We start from the raw sequence: 27,050 nt of genomic DNA on the forward strand, positions 1-27,050 counted from the left end.
CATGTGTACAAACACTTACTATGTGTGTGTTCTGACAGGTGAGCTGCTTATTTTTTTTTTTTGTTAAGTGTGCAAAGGTCTCTTACACACACACACACACACACACATGCACACACTGTTGGGGAATTCATTGTGTCTTGATGAATTTCTGATGAATGTATTACTCTCATTTATATGCTTATTTGAGTGATTTCAGTATTTTTATTATTATCTATTGTATTATTACCCATACCTGCGGCATTATTATCAGGTATCTGTGCTTTGGTAAATGAAAAAGTCATTCTGTGTAAATGCAGTCAGAGATGAGAAGATAAATTAGAAGAGCCGCATTAATGTCACAATGAGGGTTGATTTATAGAAGCAAGGCTAAAAGGACACCTGCGTTCTGTTCTGTAACTCATGATAAAGCACACCTGTACGTGTGCCCACACTCACGTGTACTGACATCTAAAGAATTATGAGTACCTATGAACTTCAGCTGAACTTACAGTTGACAGCTCAGTGGACAGTGAACAAGATATATTGTTGAGCATTGTTTTTTTGGATGAGTCGTCGCTTTTGAAGCAGGGAGGAAAGACCTTTACTGGAGATGGGTAAGACCCCTGAAAGACCCTGAGATTCTATTGGTGGCGGGCACCTGAGAGATTTAAGATCTTATTAGCGGAGAAGCTGATGGAGGTGTGTAATGTGTAAATTTGGGTGGAGTATTAAGACACAGAAATGTATTCAAACTGTGTGCAAGCCTATGTTCAGCAGACACTCGAACGACCTGTCTCTGTTGTTACTGATGCTGTAACAATAAACTGCTTTGCCAAAAGACTTCGGAGATCTCAGACTTTGTAATTTTTTGAAAAGTTTCACTTAGAGACTTTGAATATTTTTGCAGACCAGAATCTTTTTTCCACAACAACACGCACACATCCACCTTATACTCCATATAGAAGGCATTAATAACCTTTTTTTTACACTGCAACTGAAGGATCAACCTCCCAACAAGGAAAACCAGCAACAATCAAGAAAGCATGATTACATGGGGTTATGGCTTTGCAATCAAAAAATGTGGTTATAATGGAAGTCAAAGGGCAAAAACAGCCACGAGCATAACAAAAGGGTTGTAAATTTGCCCATAGTGTATTACTGAAATTTACAAAATTGTCAAAGCATTTTCTTGAAATCAAAATAAGGTGTCACCAAAAATCATCCCGTTTGCTGAAACACAGAGAAGGTTGCGGCCAAATCAATGTGACTCAAAATCATCCCAAATTGGATGGTAATATCTCCAACAGCAAAATTTAAAAATGCTTCTACACCATAAAGATTGGTGTAATTTTTGTGCAGTTTTTACAATTTCTGTTTGCGAGACTGCATACGTGCACATATACCTTAGGTGAAAGTATTAAAATACTTTAGGTCAGATGCAAACCATCAGTTTTGAGGACAAAAGATTTTATTCCTACAATCCTCTGGTCTACCTTTTGAGCCATTAAGGCAATATTTAAAAATGTGTATATTCAAAATGTACGATGATACATTTCTTTCAGTAAGTTGAATTTATGTCATTTGTGGATAATGTGGGGGAAACAAACAGCTCTGGTTGTAACAGATTTATTTCAGCAGGAGTTTGGGAGGTGCAATATAGCAGCATTACTTGGGGAAGAAAACACGCAAGGGGTGGAAAGATGTCTGCTCCTCTCACATGGTCAGCTCCTGAGAACACACACAAAAAGTGAAATATATCAATACCAGTCAAATGGCTTGTTTCTGTTTGTGATCAATTGCCCTATGTGCAGGTAATATCAAATGGAAGCTGAATATCAAATAGTTTGTGAATATCAATATATGCAATATTACAAATATAACGCCATTATAAAAGTAAGTATTGATATTTATATATTGAAAATTATGTTCTTAAAATTAAAATGGCAAAAATATCTATAAGAGATCCAAAAGAATATCCATGTTATTTGGACCATAGATATTTACATTAGATGTCACCTACGCTATTGGTTTCTGTTGGAAGGAATACGTCAATAGAGCCACCATTTTAGTACAGGGTAGCGCTCCTTTGAAATGAATGTGGGACCAACCAGGACTGGGGTGGGAACGCGGACGTCACCTTATACAGCACAAAAGTCCAGCATCTTCAGATTGGCTTTAGTCTTGACTAGTGCGGTTGAATGACATTTGTCCTATGAGCACTGTACAAATGTTGCGGCGCTATTGACGATGCTCAGGGTCCATATGTGATATCTAGTGTGTATGTCTATCATTTGGACTAGGTATTGAAACTATGTCCGAAGGTAGAAATGCCAACTTGAATCTTATTAGTAGATTAGAAGGGTTTGATTGATGCCATGAGACAGATGGGATTAAGGTTTAGGAAGAAATTGTAACCGAGACCAGCTAGTAAGAGTTTTGCAAGTAAACCTCACTCCACTGGCCACAGGAGGTGCACTAGTGAATTATATTTGAATCTTTAGCATTCTTGTTAGCACACCAACTGCCAATTATGGAAATGGCTATTTCAATCCAATGTTAAATTAGTAACATGCCCCAAATGCCTTGTTGGCAACTCGCTCTCAGCGATTTTCACATGGTCGCCCACTGAAGCTAAGCAGGGCTGTGCCTGGTCAGTACCTGGATGGAAGATGAAATAAGAAAACTAGGTTGCTGCCAGAAGTTGTGTTAATGAGACCAGGAGGGGGCGCTCAGCCTATGCTCTGTGTGGGTCCTAATGCCCTAGTATAATGATGGGGACTCTATACTGCTCAGTGAGTGCCGTCTTTTGGATAGGGTGTTAAACGGGAGGTCCAGAAATTCGATGGTGTAACCCGGTTGTGACTTTATCTTAAAAATCCCAGGATGTCATTGGAAAAATAGTAGGGGTTTAACCCCGGCATCTTGGCCAAATTGCCCATTAGCCTCTGTCCATCATGGCCTCTTAACCATCCCCATATCATAGTTTACTTCATTACTCTGTCTCATCCTCCATCTTTGGTGTGTGGTTTGACGCAATATGGCAGTCGTCGCGTCATCCACGTGGATGCTGCACACTGATGGTGGATGAGGAAATCCCCTAAAAATGTGCTAAGCACTTTGAGTGTCTTGAAAAGTGCTTTATAACTGTAAGAAATTATTATTATTAATATTATTATTACATGGGAGTGAGGTTTATGAGTGTAACTGGTCATCTAGTAAACAAGTAAACCTCTATAGCAGTGGTTCTCGAATTTTTTTCATCAAGTACCACCCCAGAAAAAAATTGTCTCTCCAAGTACCACCAAAATGAGCAGTATTGAAATAAAGTAGCGTAGTAGGCCCAGTAAAGCAGGTACAACTCTGCACAGTTAAAAAAAACGTGGCAGATTACCTCAGAAATATAGGCTATATGTCATATATGGCATATTATATACAAACTTTTTGCTAAATTTTGAAATATGTAGCATATACATGACATATTTTATTACTCCGCGTACCACTAGAAGGAAGCCTGCGTACCACTAGTGGTACACGTACCACAGTTTGAGAACCACTGCTCTATAGCAACTGAAATTAAATACTGCAGTCTTTAGGATACTTGTGCATGCTTCCAATGGTTCAAATCCCTCTAGAATAACATCAGGAGGTGTGACAGCAATGTTTTAGCATGTTGAATTGGACACAATCTGGTGTAACTATTACTCACTATTACACTGTATCTTTTACAAATACTGTCAGTTATATGTGCTTAATAGGCAATATATGTAACCAATGTCTCACCATAATGGCATTGACAATGTCATTCTTGTTGTGGCGCAGTGCACGGACTGCTTTAGCTCGAGACACATTGGCTTGTGCCATCACCAGCTCGATATCTCTTTGTTCCAGTCCACCTTCGTCCAACTTTTAAACAGAGAATGAGGTTAGTTCTGTCAATATTTCAGTACATTATCATTTCTTCCACGAAAGAATGTTTGAATTTACACCAACGTAATGACAGAACATTAATTTGCAGTGATCTTTTCCTTTCAAAGTATAAAGGAAGGATTTGTACCTCCTCTTCTTCTTCGCTCTCTTCTTTTATAGTTAAGCTTGGGGTAATATCTGATGGTAGAGGCGAGTGGTCAAGAGGAACCTTAAATTTCTCTGCCGCTGCCTTGTGCACCTGCTGTGAAAGGTCCTCGATCTTACAAAGAAAGAGAGATGGAAAGCTCAGTCAACAAAGATCAAGATAAATATATAGGCATTCATCTTTTAAGGAATTCTGTGCCATTGCAGCTGGCATTTGGACAATCTTATATTTTAAAATACAAACCTTGGCCTCTCCAAAGACTATGTATATATCTGAGGCAGGGCTTTTGAACACATCTGGACGTGTAATGACGAAGAGAATGTTCTTGGACTTCCGAATAGTGATGCGAGTCACTCCGTGGATCTGTTTTAGTCCAAGCTTTGACATTGCCTTGTAGTGATAACAACCACATGGGGGAAAAGAGCAGGTCAGATATGCAAATCACAGTGAGTCTTAAAGTGGCATGAAACCATTGTGGATGTCTGGTCTTACCTTTCGTGCTTTTTTCTCACTTCGACTTTGCTTGGCTCTGCTCACTGACTCATCAACAGGAGAGGGTGATAACTGAGAGATCAGATGAAGATATGAAGTTAAAAGACACCATTATACAACCTAGCATTGTTTAGTCGCTACACATTCACCTAGAAACACTGCATAAAATATTTATTTGCAATGATCCTCACAAATGTACATCTTTGTGGATGTCTCTGAATTTGATGTTCGGTGGTGGACTGCTGTTTTTTTATTCATGCTGAATTTAATTCTTTAAAATGAGTTAAAGAATCTGGTTTGACAAAATACATGCTAAAATGAGAGTTGTTTTACATGTGTGTAAGTATGTTTAATAAAGAAGATGGCAAAAGGTTTTACGTTACTGCTATGGTCAGTATGGAACTATTACTTGAGTTAAGAACAAGTAGATACAATAATGTTATCAGCTAAATGTATTATGATTGGCTGATGAACATTGTAAGGAATACATTTATTTCAAATAAACAACTAAAGTTGTTCCTGTTATGTCTTAACCATATTACAATTCCATACTACTACTCCGAACAATTTCCACTTTTTTAAATTAAGGGTTTGAATGATATGTTTAAGAAACTTGTTCTACACACACTCTGGTTTTGAGGGCTTGAGGACAAAAAAAAACTGACAAATGTCTGTCTTGAAATACAACATCTGAACCATTTCTTTAGATGTAGCAACTGTAATAATTCAGATAATTATTTTTAGTCTGTTGAACTATTAGAAAATAGTGCAAAGGCTAGTTGTAATGGCCAGTCTTAATGGCCAGTAGGGTTGGGTGATGTCGACCAATTTGGCATTGTACGATGTTTAATGTGAAACTTTGCGATGGATGATGGCATTGTCGTCATAGGTGGCGGTGAATTAATTGTTTATGGATAATTAATTAATTCGTAACGAGTTAATTTTTTGTAGCATACCGTTTCAACTACCTGACCCGCATGGTTTTACCCCTTTCCAAGTCATAAATAAATAAAGATAAGTTACACACAAATTGCCACCTGTCAATCACTTTTTCCGCTGGACTCTGGCATGCATAGGCAAAGGATCTGAGGGATCTGTGTTATTATAATGGTGCCAACAAACGTTGTCGGTAAAAATGGTTCACAACCAACAAGAACCAACCAACAGTATCTGAGGTTTTCACTAAAATAGCTAAGTACAAGCGTGAAAGCAAAAGATTGAAGCAGTGTAACTGTAAATGCTGTGACACATAACCTGATAGATTCAAAAGACTGAAGAGTTGTGGGATAGAGATAAGATTAATTAAACATCACACTTATCAACTATAGTGAGATGCGATCCAGCAGTCCATCCTTGGAAAACTGTCCGACGTGCACTGCTCTTTAGGGTTTTATGCTCAAGACTGCTGGAGGTCAGACTGGCACGTACGCTGCAGCGCATGACTGCGTATGTATGTATTTGTGTGTTTGTGTGTGTGGTTACGTGATGTGCATTTATAGCGGTATAATGTGGAAAGAGAGGTTTTCAGAAATGCTAGATGGAATGCCAATGTGGACTTGGATCGTTTTTGTGCTAAAATGGCATTTTAAAACTAAGACGTATTAGTGTAAACAAGGACTAAGAGTGTATTTTCGCGAACGGGTTGCTGCGGGGTGGCGGAGTATCGTGATGCCGGCTCAGCATCGTGATGTCTATCAGCCATTGGCAATGGACGATGGCATCATCTATCGACCCAAACCTAATGGCTGCACATTTCTCTTGTCTTGACCACATCATAAACTTTGGTGTACTGTACATTATTTTCCATTTACTCAATAGCCTTTCAGTCTTTACATAAGAGACTCTGAATTTTATTGGGTTACTCAGAGTAGAAGAAAACATTTAATATAATGTTAAGAAATTAAGTTAATCTGTACTTCAGTTCATGGAGATGGATTATCAATCTACTTGTACTTCAGTTTATGAAGATGGATTATCAATCTACTGCTCACCGGTGGATTTGAGGGTCTCAGCATTGTCCCACTGGGTTCTTCTAGCTCAGGCACTGAACCATCACTGTCTGTTTCATTACCAGAACCTACTAAAAACAGAAAGTAAAAATTCATACTTTTTGACTTGCTTCTTGATAAAGATGCTGATGCCTTGTGGCTAAAACAGATGATCCACCTACTGTTGTTTTTAAAGGGAAGATCCATATCATCTGGATCTTTTGATCTGTAGGTAATTGGACACATGTCCCGCTCTATGCTCTGTCTCTCAGCTTGCTTTTGCTGGGTTTTCACCAAGGAATCTGGTCTTGGCCGGATGCAGGGAAGGGTCTCTCTTTCATCCAACCGATTCAGTGTTCTTAGGACACAAGTATTGTCTGTTTGCCCAATAGATGTTGTAGACTGTGACTGTTCTGTTCGATGTTCCATACACACTACTCAAGAAAAACACATTACATGTATAATGTTAAATACTATCGCTTTCATTGGATGAAGCAAGTACAGAAAAGAAAAATATTACCTGCAAAGTTCTCATGTCTGCATGGGATTGCTGTCATGGCTGTTCGTTCACTTTCATGGTTGCATGTGTCTTGAATTGGAAACTGAGTCATTGTTGATTCCTCAGATTCCCATGCTGCTAAATCCATACTGCTTATTGCAGTTGTTTGGAGGGAACTTTGAGAGACAGGCTGACTAAGCTTGTTTGAAGGTGGTTGAATACGTGAAAAGCCTGCAGATGTTTGGGAGATATCTTGGATGGGCTGTGACTCCTGAATAGGAGTAGAGAGATCCTCCTCCTGGACAACTGTGGATAAACATTTGGGAGAGACCCTGTCTTGTTTTGAGCTGTCCACCCTAAGGGATGAACTGGCCCCTACATGATTGTCATTAATGTCTCTTGTGCTTTCCGTCAAACTTGCTCTGCCCAAAGAACTGTCTGGAAGTTCTTTCTGCTCATCTGTCTTTGTAACGTCTGCTGTCTGAGTTGCTACCACTGGCTCTGTATGAAGAGATTCTTTTAGATCAATGCAGCTAGAGTCAGGGGAGTAAAAAATTGATTGTTCTGGTTTTTGAACAGGTTCGGTTCTCTCTGCTAAAGAGACATCTTTGTTCTGTGGAGTTTTACCAATTTCCTCTTTCACTGAAAATATATCAAAGCTTGGAGTTTGATTACTTGTAGTCTTCATTTTCTTTTTTTGGCACTGGGTCTTTTCATTCTCCATTGAGTCTGAAACTGCAGTGTTGGTTTTAAGTGCATCAATTACCTTTGGTTTTGTGTCATGACCTAAATTAGCATTCTGTGCAGTTTTTGGTGTTGCCTCATTACACTCTGCTTGAGAAAGACCTGATTTATGTGAATCACCATCAGGCATTTTGTTCTGCTCCTGATACAAAACATTCTCTTTAAAATCTTGCACCCCCTTCTTTTGACGGGCTTTTGTTTCCCTCTTTCCCTTCTTATGTTGCTCAACTTTATCTTTTTCTTGATTAGGAAGGCCAGTTGTCACTTGATCAAGAAGTTTTCTCTCAGTGCTTTTAGATTCACCACTTGCTGTTTCATTTTTGACGTTTGGTATTAATTGAATTACTTTCTCCCCCACAACGTCATTGTAATTTGATGTCTCTTTATGCGAAACAGAAGTGTGTTGAACAATTGTGGCTTCTGAGGTGGCAACAATCTTTATATCAGTTGGTTTCTTTCTGAATGTGAAGGTGCCAAATGATCCTCCTTGCAAGTTGAAAGCAAGCTTGTTTTCTGAGATGGAGTCTGGTGGGGTAATTTGCTGAGAATTTGACAGACTCTGAATTGGAGCAAGGTAATCAGACGGTTTAGAAATTACATTTTTGGAAGATCCACAAAGGCCAGTGCACTCTGGTGAAATGATTGATGTTAATGTACCACAAGTTTCAAGATCCCTAGATTGATCAGAATCTACTTCAGTACTTTCCTTTCTTAATTTGTCTGTAGATAAATCCTCTGGAATGTTAAAATCTGCATTTGGAGTTTGATCCTTCACATCTTTCCCATCATTTGAAAGCATATTCAATGCAAGTTCTGACGGAATTAAGGGTGTGCAAGTTTTTTCTGGATCATTCCATGATGACACCAGGCTTTTTTCAGAACTGCAGTGTATGAGTGCATTGCTCTCTGGATTTTGAAGGTTATTTGCATCATCTTCACCTCCTCCTGCTTCTGAAAGATCTTGGATCGATCTCCAACTGGCAATGTTTGACTCAACCACCCCAACATCTATGTCTGCCATCTTCTCTGGAAGGTCACAATATCGGTTGTTGTCCTCATCATCACCCATGATGTCTTCTCCAGCAGCAATGTTATGAGCAACAGACAAACCTTTACTGTGCACTGATCTAGCTATCTCACACATTAAAAGATTTTCAGCCTCAAAGTCACAGCATTCACTTAAAGACAAGGGATCTCTAGGTGTCCAACTGTCTGAATAAAGGTGCCTTTCTGTCAGGCTGCTCTCAGAGTTCTCTTTCTTGGGTGAAATGACAAGCCTGCTGTACGTGGAACATGACATGTTTTGAGAACCATGGTTTACATCATCATTGGCAGGTTGATTTTCTGTCAGATTATCTTGATTCATGGGACGTTCAAATTGTAAAACATCAGCTGAACTCAAGTTATCTGCCATGTCACACAGTTCAGGATAGGCACAAACTGGAATGTTTGTGGGGCTGCATTCATCCAGATATGTTAGTTGGGGAACTCCCTTGTTTAGGTCATTGGTTGCAGTTTCAGTTGGCTGCAATGATATATAAGTTAGCTCCATGCTATTTCCAAGTTTCTGATCCAATTGTTGGCAACCATCTGCATTAGTCTTATAGGATGTGTCAGCAGCTGTAGCTCCTTCCAAAGAAGAATCCATTGTAGTTTCATTTTGTTTTAGCTTGTCCTGGGAAACAGCTGATGTTGGATTATCTGTGGGGGCCGGCTGTGCTTTCTCTGATGTTGAGGAATCTCTACTCTCTTTGCCTTCCTCATCTTTTGTTTTGATCTGTGCAGTCAATTCTCTTGAAATCTCACCCTTTAGCGGCTTTGTTTCTGAAAGTTGTATGATTTTGCTCTCATCACGAACATTACTCTCTGCCATATCCTCATGTAGTTCTGCATGTGGAAGCTCAGATGATCCAGAGGATATCTCCATCTCACTCTCACTGCCAGAGGATTCAGGCTTCGCATGGCTTACTGACTGGTCAGGTTCGTCTGGCCCAGGAAATTTTTGTGAGAGTTCTGCATGCTTCTCTGTGCTGTACAGATGATCATCTTCATCCCCATTATAAGACGTGGAATCAATTGACTCCTCAGTGTCATCCTGATAAGCAAAGGATTCATCTACACCCTCATTTATTGAGTTCTCTGAAAGGGAATTTAAAAAGGATGCAGAGGTATCATCCTCATTCTGGTCTTCTACTCCCCTTTCACCCCTATTAGCTGCTTCTTGCTGCTCTGCATTGTTGTCATTATCCACATCTTCTTCGTCACACTCATCTTCATCATACTCATCATCATACTCATCTACATCAGCCTCCTCCTCACCAGCAGCATAGGCATCAACATCATTCCCCTGTTCATCATCTGTGGGGAACAAGGTTATATCCATGGAATCTGCCTGGAATATCAGACTTCCATGAAAAGGCAACATAGAAGCAGGAATCATTGCATCACTCTCAGGCCCATCATCCCTAGAGTAGCCGTGGAACAGAGGAAAAGAGGATCCTATCTCGAGATATGAACTATTACTGTCTATAGTCTCTGGAGAGTGAGTGACAGGGGTTTTGCTTTCTGCATCAAGTGCAGAAGCTGCATTATCTTCTAATGTTAGAGCAGGATCTAGGCTCACAGATGGCTCTGAGAAACAGGCATTGAAATCCATTTCAAGACTGTGATATGGATCATTAATTGCTTGTGTTGCATCAGGAGTTCTAGCCCTCGGAGAGCCCTCAGAAATTTCTGTGTCCTGCTGGCAGTCTCTATCTTTCTTGCTGCTTCTCTCTTGTGTGGAAACATGTTCTGTCACCCAATGAGGCCTACAGGCATCTCTTGTAAGTATATTTACCTTACAGGCCACATTTTCAAGCAACTCTGGCAATTCTGGCTTACCCAGGCAAGCATCTTTATAATTGGTAGTAAACTCGTCTCCAAGGTCATCGCCGATCTCTGACAGGGAGCCTACATAGCAAGCAGGAGCATCTTGTAACTCTGCCTCAGCTGTTAAGTTTGGGGAACAAGAGTGGGAGGTGCTGGAGGTGTACGAGGTCCAGCTGCCTCCCTCAGCGGTAATGTAGGAGCCAGAGGGAGAGGTTGGAGGGGAACATAGGTCAGACTCATCAGTTGGAGAACCTGGACATTGGCTCGGGCTCCCTGGGCGCCATGGTTGCTTAAGATGTGAGCAATAAGCCATCTTAATGGGGGTGGAAGGGGCTGTATAGTAGCGATCTGGATCAAGTCCTGGCAGTACACCAATGCGCTGTGGGTCAACAATGTAGGGAGGTTCGGAAAATGACAAGGAAGGCACTTCACCCTGAGATAAAGACAGCGGTTCTTCCTCATTTTCTGGGAAAAGAGTACTGCTGTCTGTCGATTCGGCATCTCTCACTTTGGACTCTAGAACTTGACATTCAAGTATCTGACCTAAGGCTTTCTCCTGTTCTGGCTCTGAAGTCACACTCTTACCCTGATCTACAATAGGACACACCTGACCAGTGTCTAGCTTTGCTTTTTCATCTAGCCCAATAGTGCTTTTCTTGGAGGTTTCTGTGGGCTGGTTTACTGAACTAGACTTTTCTTGACCTCTTTGTTTTTCTTGCAGCATTCCACTCTGCGTCTCCATATTTCTCAGCAGTGCCTCTTGTCCCATTACCACCCTTGAGTCCATGGTCTCTGGCTCCTGAAAGTCACTTTCAATTTCTGATCCAGTTAGGACTTTGATTCGTTCCATTTTCATGGGACCTCGTCTGCATGCTCCTCTACCAAACCGCCCTATTGGTCGTCCCATAGTCCCAAAATGACCCTCAAATTCAAAACTTGCACCCTCAGGTTGTGGGCGAGGAGAAGTTGTTGGTTTAGCCATCACCAGGCGGGGTCCAAAAGGAGTACATAATGGAGAGAGTTTAGGAGGGCTGCTGGGAGAGGGACTGGAGGCACTGTCTGTAGGAGTTGAAGCTGAAGAACTGGATGTTTGTCCAGACAGATCTAAAAGATTGAGGGGGAAAAAGAATGTTTAGTTGCATATATGAAAATCTTCACAGATTATTTTATTCAGGCTTACACACATGCATGAACATTGTTAGTTTTTTTTTTTTTTTACAGCAAACAGCAGTGTTAACAGTAACATTAATAAAAGTGTTTAAAAAGTGAACAAAGAATTATAAAGTGGATACATCAAAATTTAACCAGCCATCTTTGAAGCCATCTGTGTTGCCCCAAACATAAAACTTCTCTTAGTAGTGTCACTTGAATGTCACTGTGTAAATTATTCAACACAATATTGCAAAAGGTCATCTGAACCACAGTTATATAAATTGTTTTAAAGTGGACTGCATGCAATAAATACAGCAAAACAAATTAATAAATTCTCATAAGACAACTAGCAGCAGCATCCTAAAAAGATACTTTGATATACTGCCGAAAAAAAAGAAATTGTTGAAAATACTTTGATAGGTAGACATTTAGTGTTTGTACATTCGCTTGTTCACAAGCCCTGATCAAACTTAAGGATATCATGACTGAACTATTTTGGTTTATACAAGAGAGTGAGGCTGTTTTGGGACAGGGTGTGAAGAGGCATGAATGGTCAGCTCCGTGGGGAGCATTTTAATGTCCACAGAGTAATTGGATGTCTTTTGAAAACAAGGCTCTTTTTGCCTGCATGGCAAACATGGAGTGACAGCACAGATTTTAAAGAGAGCTAAATATGCCGCAGTGTCAGCAGAAATCTCTTTTTCCTCTGGATTTCTCACTGCATGCACACACAATGTATTTGCATGTATAAAAACAGAAGAATAGACAAAACATTTGTCTATGTGTATAATTGAATACATGTAGATAACCCTTTCAAAATAAATAAAATAACAGTTTTCAAAAATCTAACACTTTTACTATTAAAAAGCGTGGGACTGTCAGCTGGCATAGCTGCAACAGTCAGTAGACATATGATACAGCCAGTGATAGTCATCATGGAGCTCATTATACACAACTGATGCATAAAATTCAGTGTATTTCATTTGTAAATGTCGATTTTTTTTTTTTTGCAACATGATTAGCACAGAATAGTTGTTAGCTCTTCACCCACTGCATGTATTATCTGACAGTTTAATCCATGGCAAAATGGAGCTGCTATTAATATATATTTGTCAGTGCACAATCTCATCTTGCTGACTTGGTTTCACAATGGCTAAATTGCTATTATTGTCATTAATAATCCTTTTCACATTGTTAACCGCGTGTTTCTATTATATTGTATATAATAAGTATAAAAAACATGGTTTTTGAAAATACTGATGTATTATTTGGAGCTTCAAGTTTGCCTTTGCAACATTTTAGACTTAAGATGCAAGCAGATTAATCTGAGCACATGAAAGCATCAATAACACTTAAAGGCACGGTTGCAGACCTAAAATATCAATGTCATACATATGCACACCTGTATATAGCTAATTTTTTGGGGACTTCCAACGCAATCTCACGGCAATTCGTAACTTTTTGATTTAGTGGCTAATTGGTATGAATTTGTATTATCTAATTCATACTATTTAGTATGATTTGCTCAACACCTAATGATGGTTGGGGTTAGGGGTGGGGTTGGGTGCCATGCTCGTACATTTTCATATGGCTGAACTGAAGGCTCGGTTACAGAACTAAAATATAAATGTCATACACATGCACACGTGTACAGCCAACTTTATGGCGAACTCCAACGCAATCTCACGGCAATTCGTAGATTTTTAATTTAGTGGCTAATTCGTACAATTTTAGTATGATTTGCTCATCACCCAATGATGGTTGGGGTTATGGGTGGGGTTGGGTGCCACTCCTTTTTAAAACCATATATTTTCATACGACTGAACTCGTACAAATCGAACGAATTAGCCACTAAACTGACAAAACGTAAAATACTTCCGTTTCCTCGTGAGATCAGGCTGGGATTTCCCACAGACGTAATGATTTTTATACTGCACAAACTGTATATATACCCCAACCGTACTTCTAAACCCAACTCTCACAGGAAACCACCTACATTTTGAGGAATACAAGGCACACATACAGACACACAATCTTCCTGTATTTATATGCACTTGCATATATATTTTTTATTGCTGCATGTATTTTTCCTTTCTTATTAGGCCACTGTCTTATTTGCCCTTCATATCGTGTTTCACTTTCTCTGAATTTCTCTCTCTCTCTCTCTCTCTCTGCCTCTGCTTTCCCTCAATGCATCACCATCTTATACCCTCCCACTATTCTCTTCTTGGTGTCCTAAAAACGTCACTACAAGCCAGATCCAACTTATTGTGCAATAATAATGTCTATCATTGTCTGTTCATCACATCAGCCAAACCTTTTGAGATAAATTTTTCATGCTCGCGCATACTTAACAGTATATGTATGTGTGTATGTTTGTGAGACTGTAGGCTAATTGTTCTGCTTAGTCATGATTCAAAAAGATAACGTCACACATTCTGTTTACTGCACAAGGCAGCACTGTTTTGGAGCAATCAATGAATCTGAGAGGTCTTTGTTGCAAAGTCACTATGGAGAAAGGCAGAAGTGTGTGTGCAGGTTTTGCACACTTTGTCCAGCTCCAAGTTACACCTGCTCCCGGCCCTCCTCAAATAAAACAACAGATGGAATTACGGGTGTAAATGTGCATCTGACCTCTTTTTGAGTGTCCTTCACTCTTAACCCCCTGCTGCTTGCCAGGAGGAGTAAGTGGCGCTAGAATTCACCTCTTTGGATCCCAAATCTTAAAACTTTATCATAAATCATGAGTTTAAAACATCATATGCTTTCATATTGACTAAATCCTTTGAGCAATATAATGCAGCTGTGTTCAATCCATATAAAACATCAAATTCTGTAATTGTGAAGCAATGGTTGACTGAACAATGCTTAGTCCTTGGAGAAAAGTGAATCTAAATGATGAAACATCCCTGTTAGCTTAACAATAGATTCCCCTTTGGCGGGTCTCTCTCATGCCAGCTGCAATATGAAACTTGTCAACAGAAAAAAGGCTTTGAAAATCCTTTCGCAGCTGAAAACTTGCAAATCTTTAAGCTTTTTGCTTGAGAAATTCACAAGGGGTTCTTTTCACTCTACATTTAACACTGTGTTGTTGCCATCCTAAATGCAGGTGAAGGTAGGTTTAACACCTGTACTTCAAAAGTGTGGTTTAGCACTGCTTTTTACTGGGGTTATGGTGTAAATCCCACATCGTGATGTCAAACATGTGCAATGTGAACTGATGCTTTGTTAGTATGTTACGGCTAGATTGGCAGCAACTGACATCCCTCACAACTGTATGCCTTAGACATAAAATAATTATTTTAATATATTTCTGCATTGCTAAACCAGTATTTACTGTCACAATGTCTAAATATGATGGATATGCATTAGCTTTAAGAGGAGATCCTTTAGTCTAACAGTGTTATATTCGTTGATGCAATTTTTTGTCATATTTTTCGTGATGAACAAGTTTCTACTGATGAAAACTAAATAAAAACTAAGTGATGATGACAACACTATAATAAAAAGATACTGACATTTTCGTTGACTAATAAAAATGAGATGAGAATGTGATTGAGGGACAAATTTTGGTTTATATCCAGTCAGAATTAATCTTGGTGTGTGATGCATGATGCACACACACATTTGAAAAGTAACTGATCTACAGTAGACGTGGGATGCGATTACATTGTCTTCCATATGGGCATCTGTCTGTCTGATTAAACTATATTGACATGGCAACAGCTGAGAGAAAAAGAAGATTCATTATTTGTATGTTTGCATGTATTATTTGTATAAGTAAATAAACCAAATATACTTTAGTCAACTAAATCTAGAGTAGATTTAGTCTACTAAAATATTATGAAATTTAGTCGACTAAAACTAAAATGATCCATTACACTAAAATGGAATTAAATCATAACTAAATCAAAATTTGCTGTCAAAATTAACACTGTAGTCTAAAAAATCCATTTATAGGATAAACTTGATAGCAATCTGCAATATGTGTTCAAATTCTGCATTTGAACCCAATATTTGTAAAAAGTACACAGTGTAAAATGAGAAATTATTAAAATGTTGGACAAGCATCAATATAATAAAGTTGAAGTAATATTCTAGCTTGAAGCCTAAAATTAAGTCGGCACACGATTCATGATGGCTAATTGACTAGCCAATATTATAATCTTTCAAATGTTGAAGTCAAGTTTGGGTCAAACAAATCCCCTCAACATTTCCAGTAATATTTTGAGGAGAGAAACGGAGTAAACACAAAAACTTTGTTGAACTACAGTAGTTGCAAAATAATAATTGTTTTAAACCTCCTGATTTTCTTTATAGTGTAAAATTTTACCATACAAAAAAGATTAACTGTTAACCTCGGGTCAGTTATGAGCAGTGTGAAACGTGGCGCAAGATTGTTTGCCCGGGGTTTACAATGAACTATTTCATTCATTCATTTTCTTTTCGGCTTAGTCTCTTTATTAATCAGGGGTTGCCACAGCGGAATAAACCGCCAACTTATCCAGCATATGTTTTAAGCAGTGGATGCCATTCCAGCCACAACCCAGTACTGGGAAACACCCATATACTCTGACATGTACACACATTATGGCCAATTTAGCATGCACGATTCACCTGTACCGCATGTCTTTGGTTTTTTTGGGAAACCGGAGCACCTGGAGGGAGCCCATGTAAACAAGTGGAGAACATGCAAACTCCACACAGAAATGCTAACTGACCCAGCCGGGGCTCAAACCAGTGACATTCTTGCTGTGAGGCTATTGTGCTAACCACTCCGCCACAGTGTTGCCATGAACTATTTTAAATGTGAAAAGTTCTATAATGGATTATATATGGAACTGGCCTTATTAACACAAATGCTCAACTAGAGCAGCCTTCAGCACAGACAAATTAACCCCAATTGTCTGATCATCTAATGTCAACCTATCTGATTCCTTCGGTATGCATGTGATGTAATTGAGAGGGACTGAATAGAAGCAGGCCAAGCAAACTCGATCAACATCCACTCAGCTTATCTAGCTCTTCCACTGTGCCAACACATTATTCAATTAAAGAACATCTTTGCTATTTTCAAGTGCCTTTAAATATTCAATACCAGTTCAGTACCAATGAAATCTGAATAGAGATAAATGAAAATGAAACATAAAGGAGTGTGTGTGTGTGTGTGTGTTGTATTATAGCCAATGCACCAAATTCCTTTCTGAGCCCATTAGATTAATATGAATTCAATTTTAATGCTGACAATACAAATCATACACAGAACTGCATCATCACCAGGTGGGCCTTTAAAAGATGCTGTCATTTTCCAGGCTGCTATCTAATACCACACCCTTATCACCGCTAAACACAACCATTATTGTGCCTCATACAGTTTTGTGATGCAATATATTTGATTTAGAGTTCGCCGAGACAGCTACAGACTTTTTTTTTCTTACAAGAACTCGGTCCCAGGTCTCCTTTCGTATTAGTTCTTATTAGTTCAACCATCTAAAGATAGTACTGACAAACTGTCACACATTTTTTAGGACAATCTTTCCACTCATTCTCTCACACAGACCGTATATACAGTGCTTAGCAGAGATGAGTGAACCCCTCACAATTCTCTCATTTAAAGTATTATTGTCTATAGGAAGCTTTTCAATATTACATTTGTGCATGTACATTAGATTAGTCACTACTGAAGCCAAGTCTGGAACTTATCTAACAAAATAACATACAATAATGGTTCAAAGATTAGTAGCCCAAATTTATGTTATAGAAAAATACAAAAAAACATTTTAAAAATAGCAAAAATCAAGAGAAACAAAAAATATATACAATGTTGTTGAAATTTTGCAGTTTGTAATTGTTTTTTTTTTTTTTGCTTGAATTTAAATGTATTATATTTTCATTTCTAAAGATGTTTAGTGGCTAAAATATTATATATATATATATATATATATATATATATATATATATATATATATATATATATATATATATATATATATATATATATATCTGTTTAATAAATCTGTTTTGTTCAAATTCACCAAAATACATTGCTTATATTCTTTGAGAAATGGAACATATTAATTTCCAAAATGGAGAGTACTCAATTATGCTGAGCACTGTCCATACACACTACGCGTACTCGTTGTTTACTAATTAATTAATTAATATTATGAACAACATAAGCCTTACGTATAAGGAGATTAAAAGATAAAGAAGATTAAAATCATGTGCTTAAAACATCACTTCATTTCAAATCTAATTATGCTCTCTTGAATGAAGTTCAGATATACACCAGCATTTAAGTAATTTGTAACAACGTTATCCATTGTTTATCCTACTTAACATATCGGTGCCCCTCACCAAACACATCAGATTAACATTACATTAGATCAGATGCATTTCATGCAGGCATGTTATGGACTCCTATGCACTTGTCCTAAACAGCCTTGATCTCGAATGATGCTGTATCTTGGGGTCCTGAGAGAGTGATGCTGTGTCATGCTCTTGTAATTGCAGGCAGGAAAGAGGAGAGAGAGAGGGAGTGTGTTTGTGTGTATGTATGTATGTGTGTGTGTGTGTGTGTGTGTGTAATACAACCACTTAGCACACACAATGCTCTTTTAGATCTCTGCTGGAGGATGTTTATGGGTGCGGCTGGATGTGTTCCTGATTTCTGGCTCACCGTCCGAGCAGATAATTCTATTAGACACATGAGCAGCGTCATCATCCGAGCATCCTTTGTGTTACTCCTACTCTTACACCCCTCATGTTGCATGCAGTGATGTGTGTGTGTGTGTGTGTTTGCTTACCTGGTCCTGGTAGCTCTGAATGTGAGTCTCCAGAGTCCAGAAGGCTCTGCGTGGGGCCGCTGCGATGTGCATTCTCACCAGGCATATCCACAGCCTCTGACGCACTGCCTTAAAAAACAGGAGCCAGCAAACACTGAGGATGAAGAAAAACAACTACTGGATGCTGCCTCCTCAGCGCAGAGATACAGATCTGTGTTCACTCTGGTGCATTTATGTCAGCGTGCGTGAGAGAGAGAGAGGGGCTGCAGAGCCACGCTGGTAGCAGCATGGGAAATGTGAGCGTGAGCTGCAGTATTTTCTCTCATTACGATGAAGCCCGCCTCAATCCTTCTCTCTCTCTCTCTCTCTCTCTCTCTCTCTCTCTAGGTTTCATTACCCCTCCCTTCCTCACTGCTGTGCTGCCTCATTCCCTCCCTCTCTCGCTCTCCTTTTCTCCTGCACTCCCTTCTGGGTGAAACTGGGTCTTGGACAATGATGTCAGCAGATTTCAGGATGCTCTTGGAGGCTGGGGGACAGTAATACAAAACACAGCAGGATGTAAGATAGAGATGATGTGCACTGAAAAACCTAATCTAATCTTGTAAGCACTTGGATGATTTAAGCTGAACTTGTAGCCTGGATATGATGATGTTTGGTTGTTTTGGTGTGCTGAACTGCTTTAAAACTAGAGGTTTAGGGAGATTAGTAGATTAGTTTTGAGAGATTATTGGATACAGTGTTTATTGTAACTGATTTATTTGTTGAACATGATTTTTAAAGAAGCATTAGCATGCATGGTGATGAAAGCTGCAATAGATTGTGTATGAGATAGCTTCTTGTACAAGGCAGGACTTGTATTTGTCTGTTGGGAATTAGATCATTTGCGGATTGCTATTTCTGGGATCTCTTGTGAGTGACAGGATGTCCAGTCTTTTGTCCTTGTGCCAGTAAACATCTTAGAAAAGATGTTTGTGTTGGCCGGAGATTAAATATTACAAGGAGGCAACGGTAGCACTTTACTTGAAAGGGGTGTTCATAAGACATGTGACAGATTTTATGCATGCTTATGACAGTTGTCATTAAGTGATGTTGTCATTTTAAATGCACATTGTTTGAGGTGTCTTTATGCCATGACGGGTTGTATTTGTTATGTCATCTTGTCATGAAGACATCTCAAATGTTATGTCACCTTTGCATTTAAAATGACATAACTGAGTGAATTATGACTGTTGTCATAAGCAAGCCATTTTAAGAGTTCTTGGTGTTGCATAAAATGAAGGTCAATGACAAATAAATAAAACACACACACACACTACCTGACAAAGTCTTGTCCCCTATTCAAGTTTTAGGAACAGCAAATAATAACTTGACTTCTAGTAGAAAGTTTTGGTATCAGAAGTGGCTTATATGAACAAAGGCCTCTAGATTACACTTATTTTACCAAAATAAACTATGATCATGCCTTGATTTTTAATAATTTAATCAGGTCAGTAAGGTCTGACTTTGCTTAGACACAAGTCTTGTCACTTAACAAACATAACGTGCAGTATAGAATATAAAGTCATGGTGCTGTGGAAAAGAATTAATGTATGACTCTCATGAGCTTAGACGACTGCATCCACACATCTCTAGAATGACTCAAAAAACATTAATAAAATCATCTGGAATGGCAAAGAAAGTGTCCTTGCAGGACTCCAAGAGTTTATAAAGATTCTTTGGATTCATCTTAAATGCCTCCTTACCCCAGACATGCTCAATAACGTTCATGTCTGGTGTTTGGGCTGCCCAATCCTGGAGAACCTTAACCTGAAGTCTGAAAAGGAGCGCAATCCTGCTGAAGAATTTGCCCTCTCCTGTGGTTTGTAATGTAATGGGCAGCACAAATGTCTTGATACCTGAGGCTGTTGATGTTGCCATCCACTCTGCAGATCTCTCGCATGCCCCCATACCGAATGTAATCCCAAACCATGATTTTTCCTTCACCAAACTTGACTGATTTTTGTGAGAATCTTGGGTCCATGTGGGTTCCAATAGGTCTTCTGCAGTATTTGTAATGATTGGGATGCAAGTATCTGCCACTTTTCCAAATGATCAACTAGAAGTCAAGTTATTATTTGTTGTTCTTACAACTGGAATCGACGACAAGTTCCTGACGATACTTTGAGGCCGTGTGTGGGCACTAACTTTTATATAGATATAGAGTTTTATGTAGATTGCTGCATCGAAGATAACACAAGCATTTTCTGATGAACAGTATCACAAGTGTCAATAAGTAACATCAGCTCAAAAGTGAGTTTGTGTCCACTTATTTTATCATCTGATGGGATCCTTTTGCCCTAGACCAGGGGTCACCAATCCTGGTCCTGGAGGGCCTGGGTCCCTGCAGGGTTTAGCTCTTACTTGCTTCAACACACCTCCCTGGATGTTTTAAGTATACCTAGTAAGACCTTGATTAGCTTGTTCAGGTGTGTTTGATTAGGGTTGGAGCTAAAATCTGCAGGACACCGGCCCTCCAGGAACAAGTTTGGTGACCACTGCCCTACATGAACATGCTTAGGGCATGTTAAAAAAAGGTAATAATGATGTAGATAAAGCTCAATTTTTTCCAAAGACAGATATTTATTTATCATTTGGACAAGTGCTGTTAAACGATTAATACAAAATAAAAGTTTATGTTTTCTTAATAACTTTGTTTTTCCTGTTCAAGTTTGCTATGTATATATGAACACACACACACACACACACACACACACACACACACACACACACACACACACACACACACACACACACACACACACACACACACACACACACACACATCAATTTAACTAAATATATACACATTTATTTTTAAAAAAGTATACAGAAGTATATGTGTGCCTATTTACACAAATAGTGCCTATTTGCCTACTTTATTACGTATGCCTTACTAGTACCAGACCCCCTTTTGCATTCAGAACTGCCTTAATCGTTCGTGGCATAAATTCAACAAGGTAATGGAAATACTCCTAGCATGACACAGTTGCTGCAGATTTGTCGGCTGCATATCCATGATGTGAATCTCCTGTCCCACCACAGCCCAAAGGTGCTCTATTGGGTTGAAATCTGGTGGCTGTGAAGGCCATTTGAGTACATTGAACTCATTGTCATTTTAGAGAAAACCAGTCTGAGATGATTCATGCTTTTTTACGTGGCACATTATCCTGCTGATAGTAGCCATCAGAAAATGGGCACACTGTGGTCATAAAGGGATGGATATGGTCAACAACAATACTCAGGTAGGCTATATTGACATAATGTCAATTTGTGCTAAATCAGTTGGAACCAGTTTGGTCATTCTCCTCTGACCTCTGGCATCAACAAGGCCACTCACTGGATCACTTCTCTTTTTCTAACCATTCTCTGTAAACCCTAGAGATGGTTTTGTGTGTAATTCCCAGAAGATCAGCAGTTTCTGAAATTCTCAGACCAGCCCGTCTGGCACCAACAACCATGCCACGTTCAAAGTCACTTAAATAACCTTTCTTCCCCATCCTGATGTTCGGTTTGAACTGCAGCAGATCGTCTTGACCATGTCTACATGCCTCAATGCATGGAGTTGCTGCCATGTGATTGGCTAATTAGAAACTTGCGTTAATGCGCAGTATACAGGTGTACCTGATAAAGTGGCCGGTGAGTATATTTTATAAATACATTTGTAAAAACGACCTTTATTTTGCATGCGATTAGTCAAGATGAATCATTACAGCCATAATCAGGACTCATTAGTAATAATTTTGTTTGAACACCATCCCATGCAGCAGCAGCAGCTCTTCTCTGATTTTTACAGAAAGTGAATGTGGGATAATGATCCAGCAATATGTCACTTACACAAAATTGCAGCTCGTTGTAACTGTTTGCTTAGTCTGATGTCGCATGTGTATGTATTTCTGTGCCAAAAGCAAATAAATGGTTGTACGCTCACTGTGTGTTTACTATAAAAAATCATGCGACTGAAATAACTAACCATAAACCTTTTATTGCAAAGGACCAGAGTTTGATTCTAATATAAATTGTTAAATTATTGGTGTAAAAAAATCTCATAATAACAGTTTCCAGGTTTCTGTTTATTTGAAATTCTATTCAATTTTTTGATGTTTAAAAATCTAAAAAGTGACACTTAAGAAAAAGAGTTTCTAATTCAATATACTGTCTACAAATGTTAATAAAAGTCGAGTAACAATCGCAAAGGTTGGTGGAGCAGAGAACAACATAGGTTTACTCTTTAGTTTAGGTCACAATTCATGCAATAAACTACTGTCTTATTACCTGCCTATTATTAGGATATTAATTGTTCATAAGTAGATTTAACTAGTAAGTAGTTTTATTTAGTAACTCTTCATTAGCAAGTGGTGAAAGTAGTGAAAGTAGATTGTTTGTTAAAATCGTGAATTGTGACCTAAACTAAAGTGTTACCAAAACACAGGAAACTGTGAAGTCAGGAAATACAGGAAACTGGTAATCAACAACATTTTTTTTTAAAGCCTGGAGACTGACATTTTAAAAGCTTCATTTTAATGAGTGGTATGAATTAATAATGCTTATAAACAAGATGGTCGAAATGGTATTCTCACTTGAAACAGAGCATTGTTGCTTATAGGTTCCACCTTAATTAGCTAGAAGCTAATTCAGTCAATTCTGGATAAATAAAATCAGGTTCCACGTTGCATATTTGTTTAGCTATTTTGAGCAAAAAAAAACATTCATTTTCCAATTCATGCCAACTTTAAGACTAGCAAATCAGCATAGGGTGTTTTTCATCTTCATTACATGATAACAACACACACTGCAGGGAAACAATACAATCTGCTTCTCTAAATCCCTCTCTCTAACAGGGTGCAACATGCAGTTGCTCCCAAGGGAACAAGGCATCAGATTTAACATCATGCATTAAAAACAAAAAGTTTGTCCATGGCAGGTTGTTAGATTTGCAGTTTTGCAGTTCCTTAATAAAAAGTGAGAAGCTGCAGAAATATTCTTCTTTGAAGTTGTTTCATATCACAAGATAAAAACAAGATCTCTTAAAAATCAATGAAAGCGAGCTTCATGGAAGTGAGAGTGAGGGATACTGCAGTAAATTTAGCTCAACGTACAGGGCTATGTTTCCACGGCAACTGTGGGGGAGAACTCATGCTTTAGAAAGGGAATCCAATATTCAGCAAGCTCGCTGCTGCCAAGACTCTGGGACTTTCCTGAGTTTTTCTTCTTTTTCTGCCTCTCACTTTCTATTTCACTCACATCATTCACTGGAATTTTAGGGAACTGGATAGCTTTCTTTATGGCTGGAAATGTCAGGCAGAGTGATAAAGTACTTAGTCATCTCTCGATACTGTTATGTGAATTAAAAGTGAAAGTACAAGAGAGTCTTTTGTTTGTTCTAAATAATCATTTACTATAAAGAACACATGAACTGTTTATTAATTTTTATGTGATGTCATACCAGGGTAAAAATAAACATTTTTATTAAGGAGTTTTAATTTTTTTAAGTGTTTTAATGTAAATTGCCTCTGATTAGCTATTGATTTTAACAGAAAGTAATCTGATTGGTTAAATTTCTCAGCACAGCAAAAAAACGATGCTTTAAAGAAATTATATATATTACATACATACTTACATACATACATATATATATATATATATATATATATATATATATATATATATATATATATATATATATAAAACACTATCACTGCAATTCAACTTTTTGATTTAGTGGGTAATTAATTGGATCTAATTTGTATAATTTAGATTTGATTTGTACGATTTGCTCATCACCCAATGACGGTTGGGTGTAGGAGCAGGATTAAGTGCCGTGCCTCCTTTTCAAAATTGTACATTTTTCATATGAATTAGCCACAAAACTGACAAAACGTAAAATACTTACGTTTTCTAGTCCTGCTAATTGCTAACTTTACTAATTGCTATAACTAAAACCATTCTATACATTTCTGCCTGTCTCAACATCCTACTGTTGTGCATCCATGAAAAAGGCCAATTAACTTATCTTCATGCATAAAATATCAGCTTGATATCAATCACAGCCATTATGCACCCCTGGCCACATATTTCTTGGTTCTCAGAAATGTAGCCCTGAGCACATTTTCCCAATGAGCCTGTGTTGTGATTGAAATTGTAGCAAGTAGAAAAATGAAGTTATGAGAACAGCAAAAATTACATAACATAAATTAAATGTTACATTTTACAATAAAGGTTTCTTTTGTTAAGATTAATGCATTAGTTATGGGATAATAATCAGATTGCCTTAGTGTTCATTATTTGTTTGTGTTAACTTATGCATTAACCAACATATTACTATTTTTGTAAGTTATAATATATGTAATCGATTCAATTTCATGTTTTCTATTAGTGTATGTATGCACACATCATGATTAAGCTGTTAAAGAAAAAAGATAGAGCAGGGATGTCAAACTCAGTTCCTGGAGGGCCTGCTCTAACAAACTTACCTCCCAGCAAGCATTTTTTTTGCTTGTTTTTAAAAGATGTCTAATAGACGTCTAAAATTAGTCTTACAGTAGCTAAAGTTGGGCTGTCAGTGGAGATCTAATAGACGTCTAAGAATAGCCCAAAAGTAGACTAGTCGTCAAATAAATGGAAATAAATGACTACACATATAAAGTCTGTCTAATCTATTTGATGAGTCGACTACTAATCTAGTTTTGGGCTATTCTTACGTTTATTAGACTTTCACTGACAGCCCAAGTTTAGCCTTGTTTTAGCCAAGCTGTCTATGTTTAGATGCCTATTAGAAGTCTATTAAACACAAAATTGTTTGCTGGGCTGTAGGTTTCAAACAAGCCTTAAGGACTCAATTAGTTTAATCAAGTGTGCCTAATTAGAGTTGGCACTAAACTGCAGAGCTGCGGCTCTCCAGGAACTTGTGCAGGACTTTGGCACCTGTGCATTAGAATATGTTAACATTAACACAATTATGTAATGCTGAAAACGTCACTGTTTGCAATGAACACATTAATATACGTTTTGTTAACATTTAATTTAACATTTTTGTTAACAATTAATAAAGCTTAATTAATGCTTAACATGTTGTTTATTATTAATTCATGTTAACCAATGAATTACATATGTTAGCTTATAAATCTTATTGTAAAGTGTTACTCTTCCTTGTTCAAGGCTCTTCAGAGGGTCTCCTGCATAATGCAGTCTGACTACGGCAGGCCGTTTTGACATTTAATCTATATGTTCTAGTATCAATTTTCATGTTACCAGTGCTTATTTTTTAGACACTAGTATATTTTCCATTAGATACTACCTATTCTTTAGATAGTACTAGTGCGTTATAAAATATACTAGTGCTTAATCATTAGACACTGGTTCTTTTTATTAGATACTAGTACTTATTAAATAGATACTAGTACTTATTCATTAGATACTAATTATTCATTAGATACTAGTATCTATTTAATAGGTATTAGTACTTATTGAATAGATACTAGTTCTTATTTATTAGATACTAGTGCTTATTTTAAAAGTGACTAACTATTCTGTTATAGTAATTTCCCCCCATTGATTTCTATAGAGATCTGTCACTGAGATATCAACTATTCAGTTTTGACTAGTATATATTCCAGCTGTGACTAGTACATACTTTATGTATTAGTATTTAATCATTAGGTACTAGTTTATCGTTAAATACTAGAATCTATTTAATAGGTACTAGTAATAATAATAATAATAATTCCTTACATTTACATAGCGCTTTTCTGGGACTCAAATCGCTTTACACAATAAGGGTGGGGGGATCTCCTCATCCACCACCTGTGTGCAGCATCCACCTGGATGATGGCAGCCATTTTGCGCCAGACAGTACTTATTCATTAGTTAGTACTATCTGTTTAATATATACTAGTACAAATTCTTTGATACTAGTAACTATTAAATAGAGACTAGTAGTTTTTCATCACTACTAGTAATTATTTATTAGACACTAGTATATTTTATAAATATTACTAGTAATTCTTATTTTACTAGTCAGTTCTGCTTTTTTTTTTTCGTCTTACCCTTCCCTTGGTCAATGTAACCAAGACAAAAACATCAAAACAAAAACTTACTTCCTCTAGCACTGATGTCAGTCATGGTCTAAATATACAAAAATGCAATAATTGACTCCAACCCCATTCAAATACACCTGATTCAACTAATCAAGGTGTTCATGAGTAGTCTTAACCACCTTGATTAGTTGGATCAGGTGTGTTTGATTATGGTTGGAGCAAAACTGTGCAGAGCTGTGGCGCTCCAGGCATTAAGTTTGAGACCTATGTTCTAAAACATACTAGAGATAATTAACGTGATTAACACCAGTTTTCTGCAGTCATGTGAACGGAACAAGTAATATAAAGATAAAGCACAAAGCATAATTCAATTTGTTGATTGATAATAGACAGCCC

The 27,050-nt window shown here is 37.9% G+C and overlaps 1 protein-coding gene across 2 annotated transcripts; it reads right to left on the reverse strand.

Moving 5' to 3' along the window:
* Window positions 1-1,589: 1,589 nt before the first annotated feature.
* On the reverse strand, window positions 1,590-18,880 carry nacad (NAC alpha domain containing). 2 transcript variants are annotated; one of them, XM_087287140.1, is made up of 9 exons: window positions 18,604-18,880; window positions 7,052-11,749; window positions 6,714-6,965; window positions 6,535-6,620; window positions 4,544-4,615; window positions 4,295-4,441; window positions 4,034-4,165; window positions 3,760-3,882; window positions 1,590-1,707 (listed from the first exon to the last, which is right to left on the reverse strand). In XM_087287140.1, exons 1-9 carry the CDS (start codon window positions 18,686-18,688, stop codon window positions 1,693-1,695), a joined length of 5,610 nt encoding a protein of 1,869 aa, XP_087143266.1. In that variant the 5' UTR covers window positions 18,689-18,880; the 3' UTR covers window positions 1,590-1,692. The 2 variants fall into 2 exon arrangements, with proteins under 2 accessions (XP_087143266.1, XP_087143265.1); XM_087287139.1 differs by having other exon boundaries at window positions 6,535-6,623.
* Between the last annotated feature and the right edge of the window lie 8,170 nt (window positions 18,881-27,050).

Source organism: Danio rerio, chromosome 16 (assembly GCF_052040795.2).
Source record: "Danio rerio strain M-AB ecotype USA chromosome 16, GRCz13ab, whole genome shotgun sequence".
NCBI lineage: Eukaryota > Metazoa > Chordata > Actinopteri > Cypriniformes > Danionidae > Danio > Danio rerio.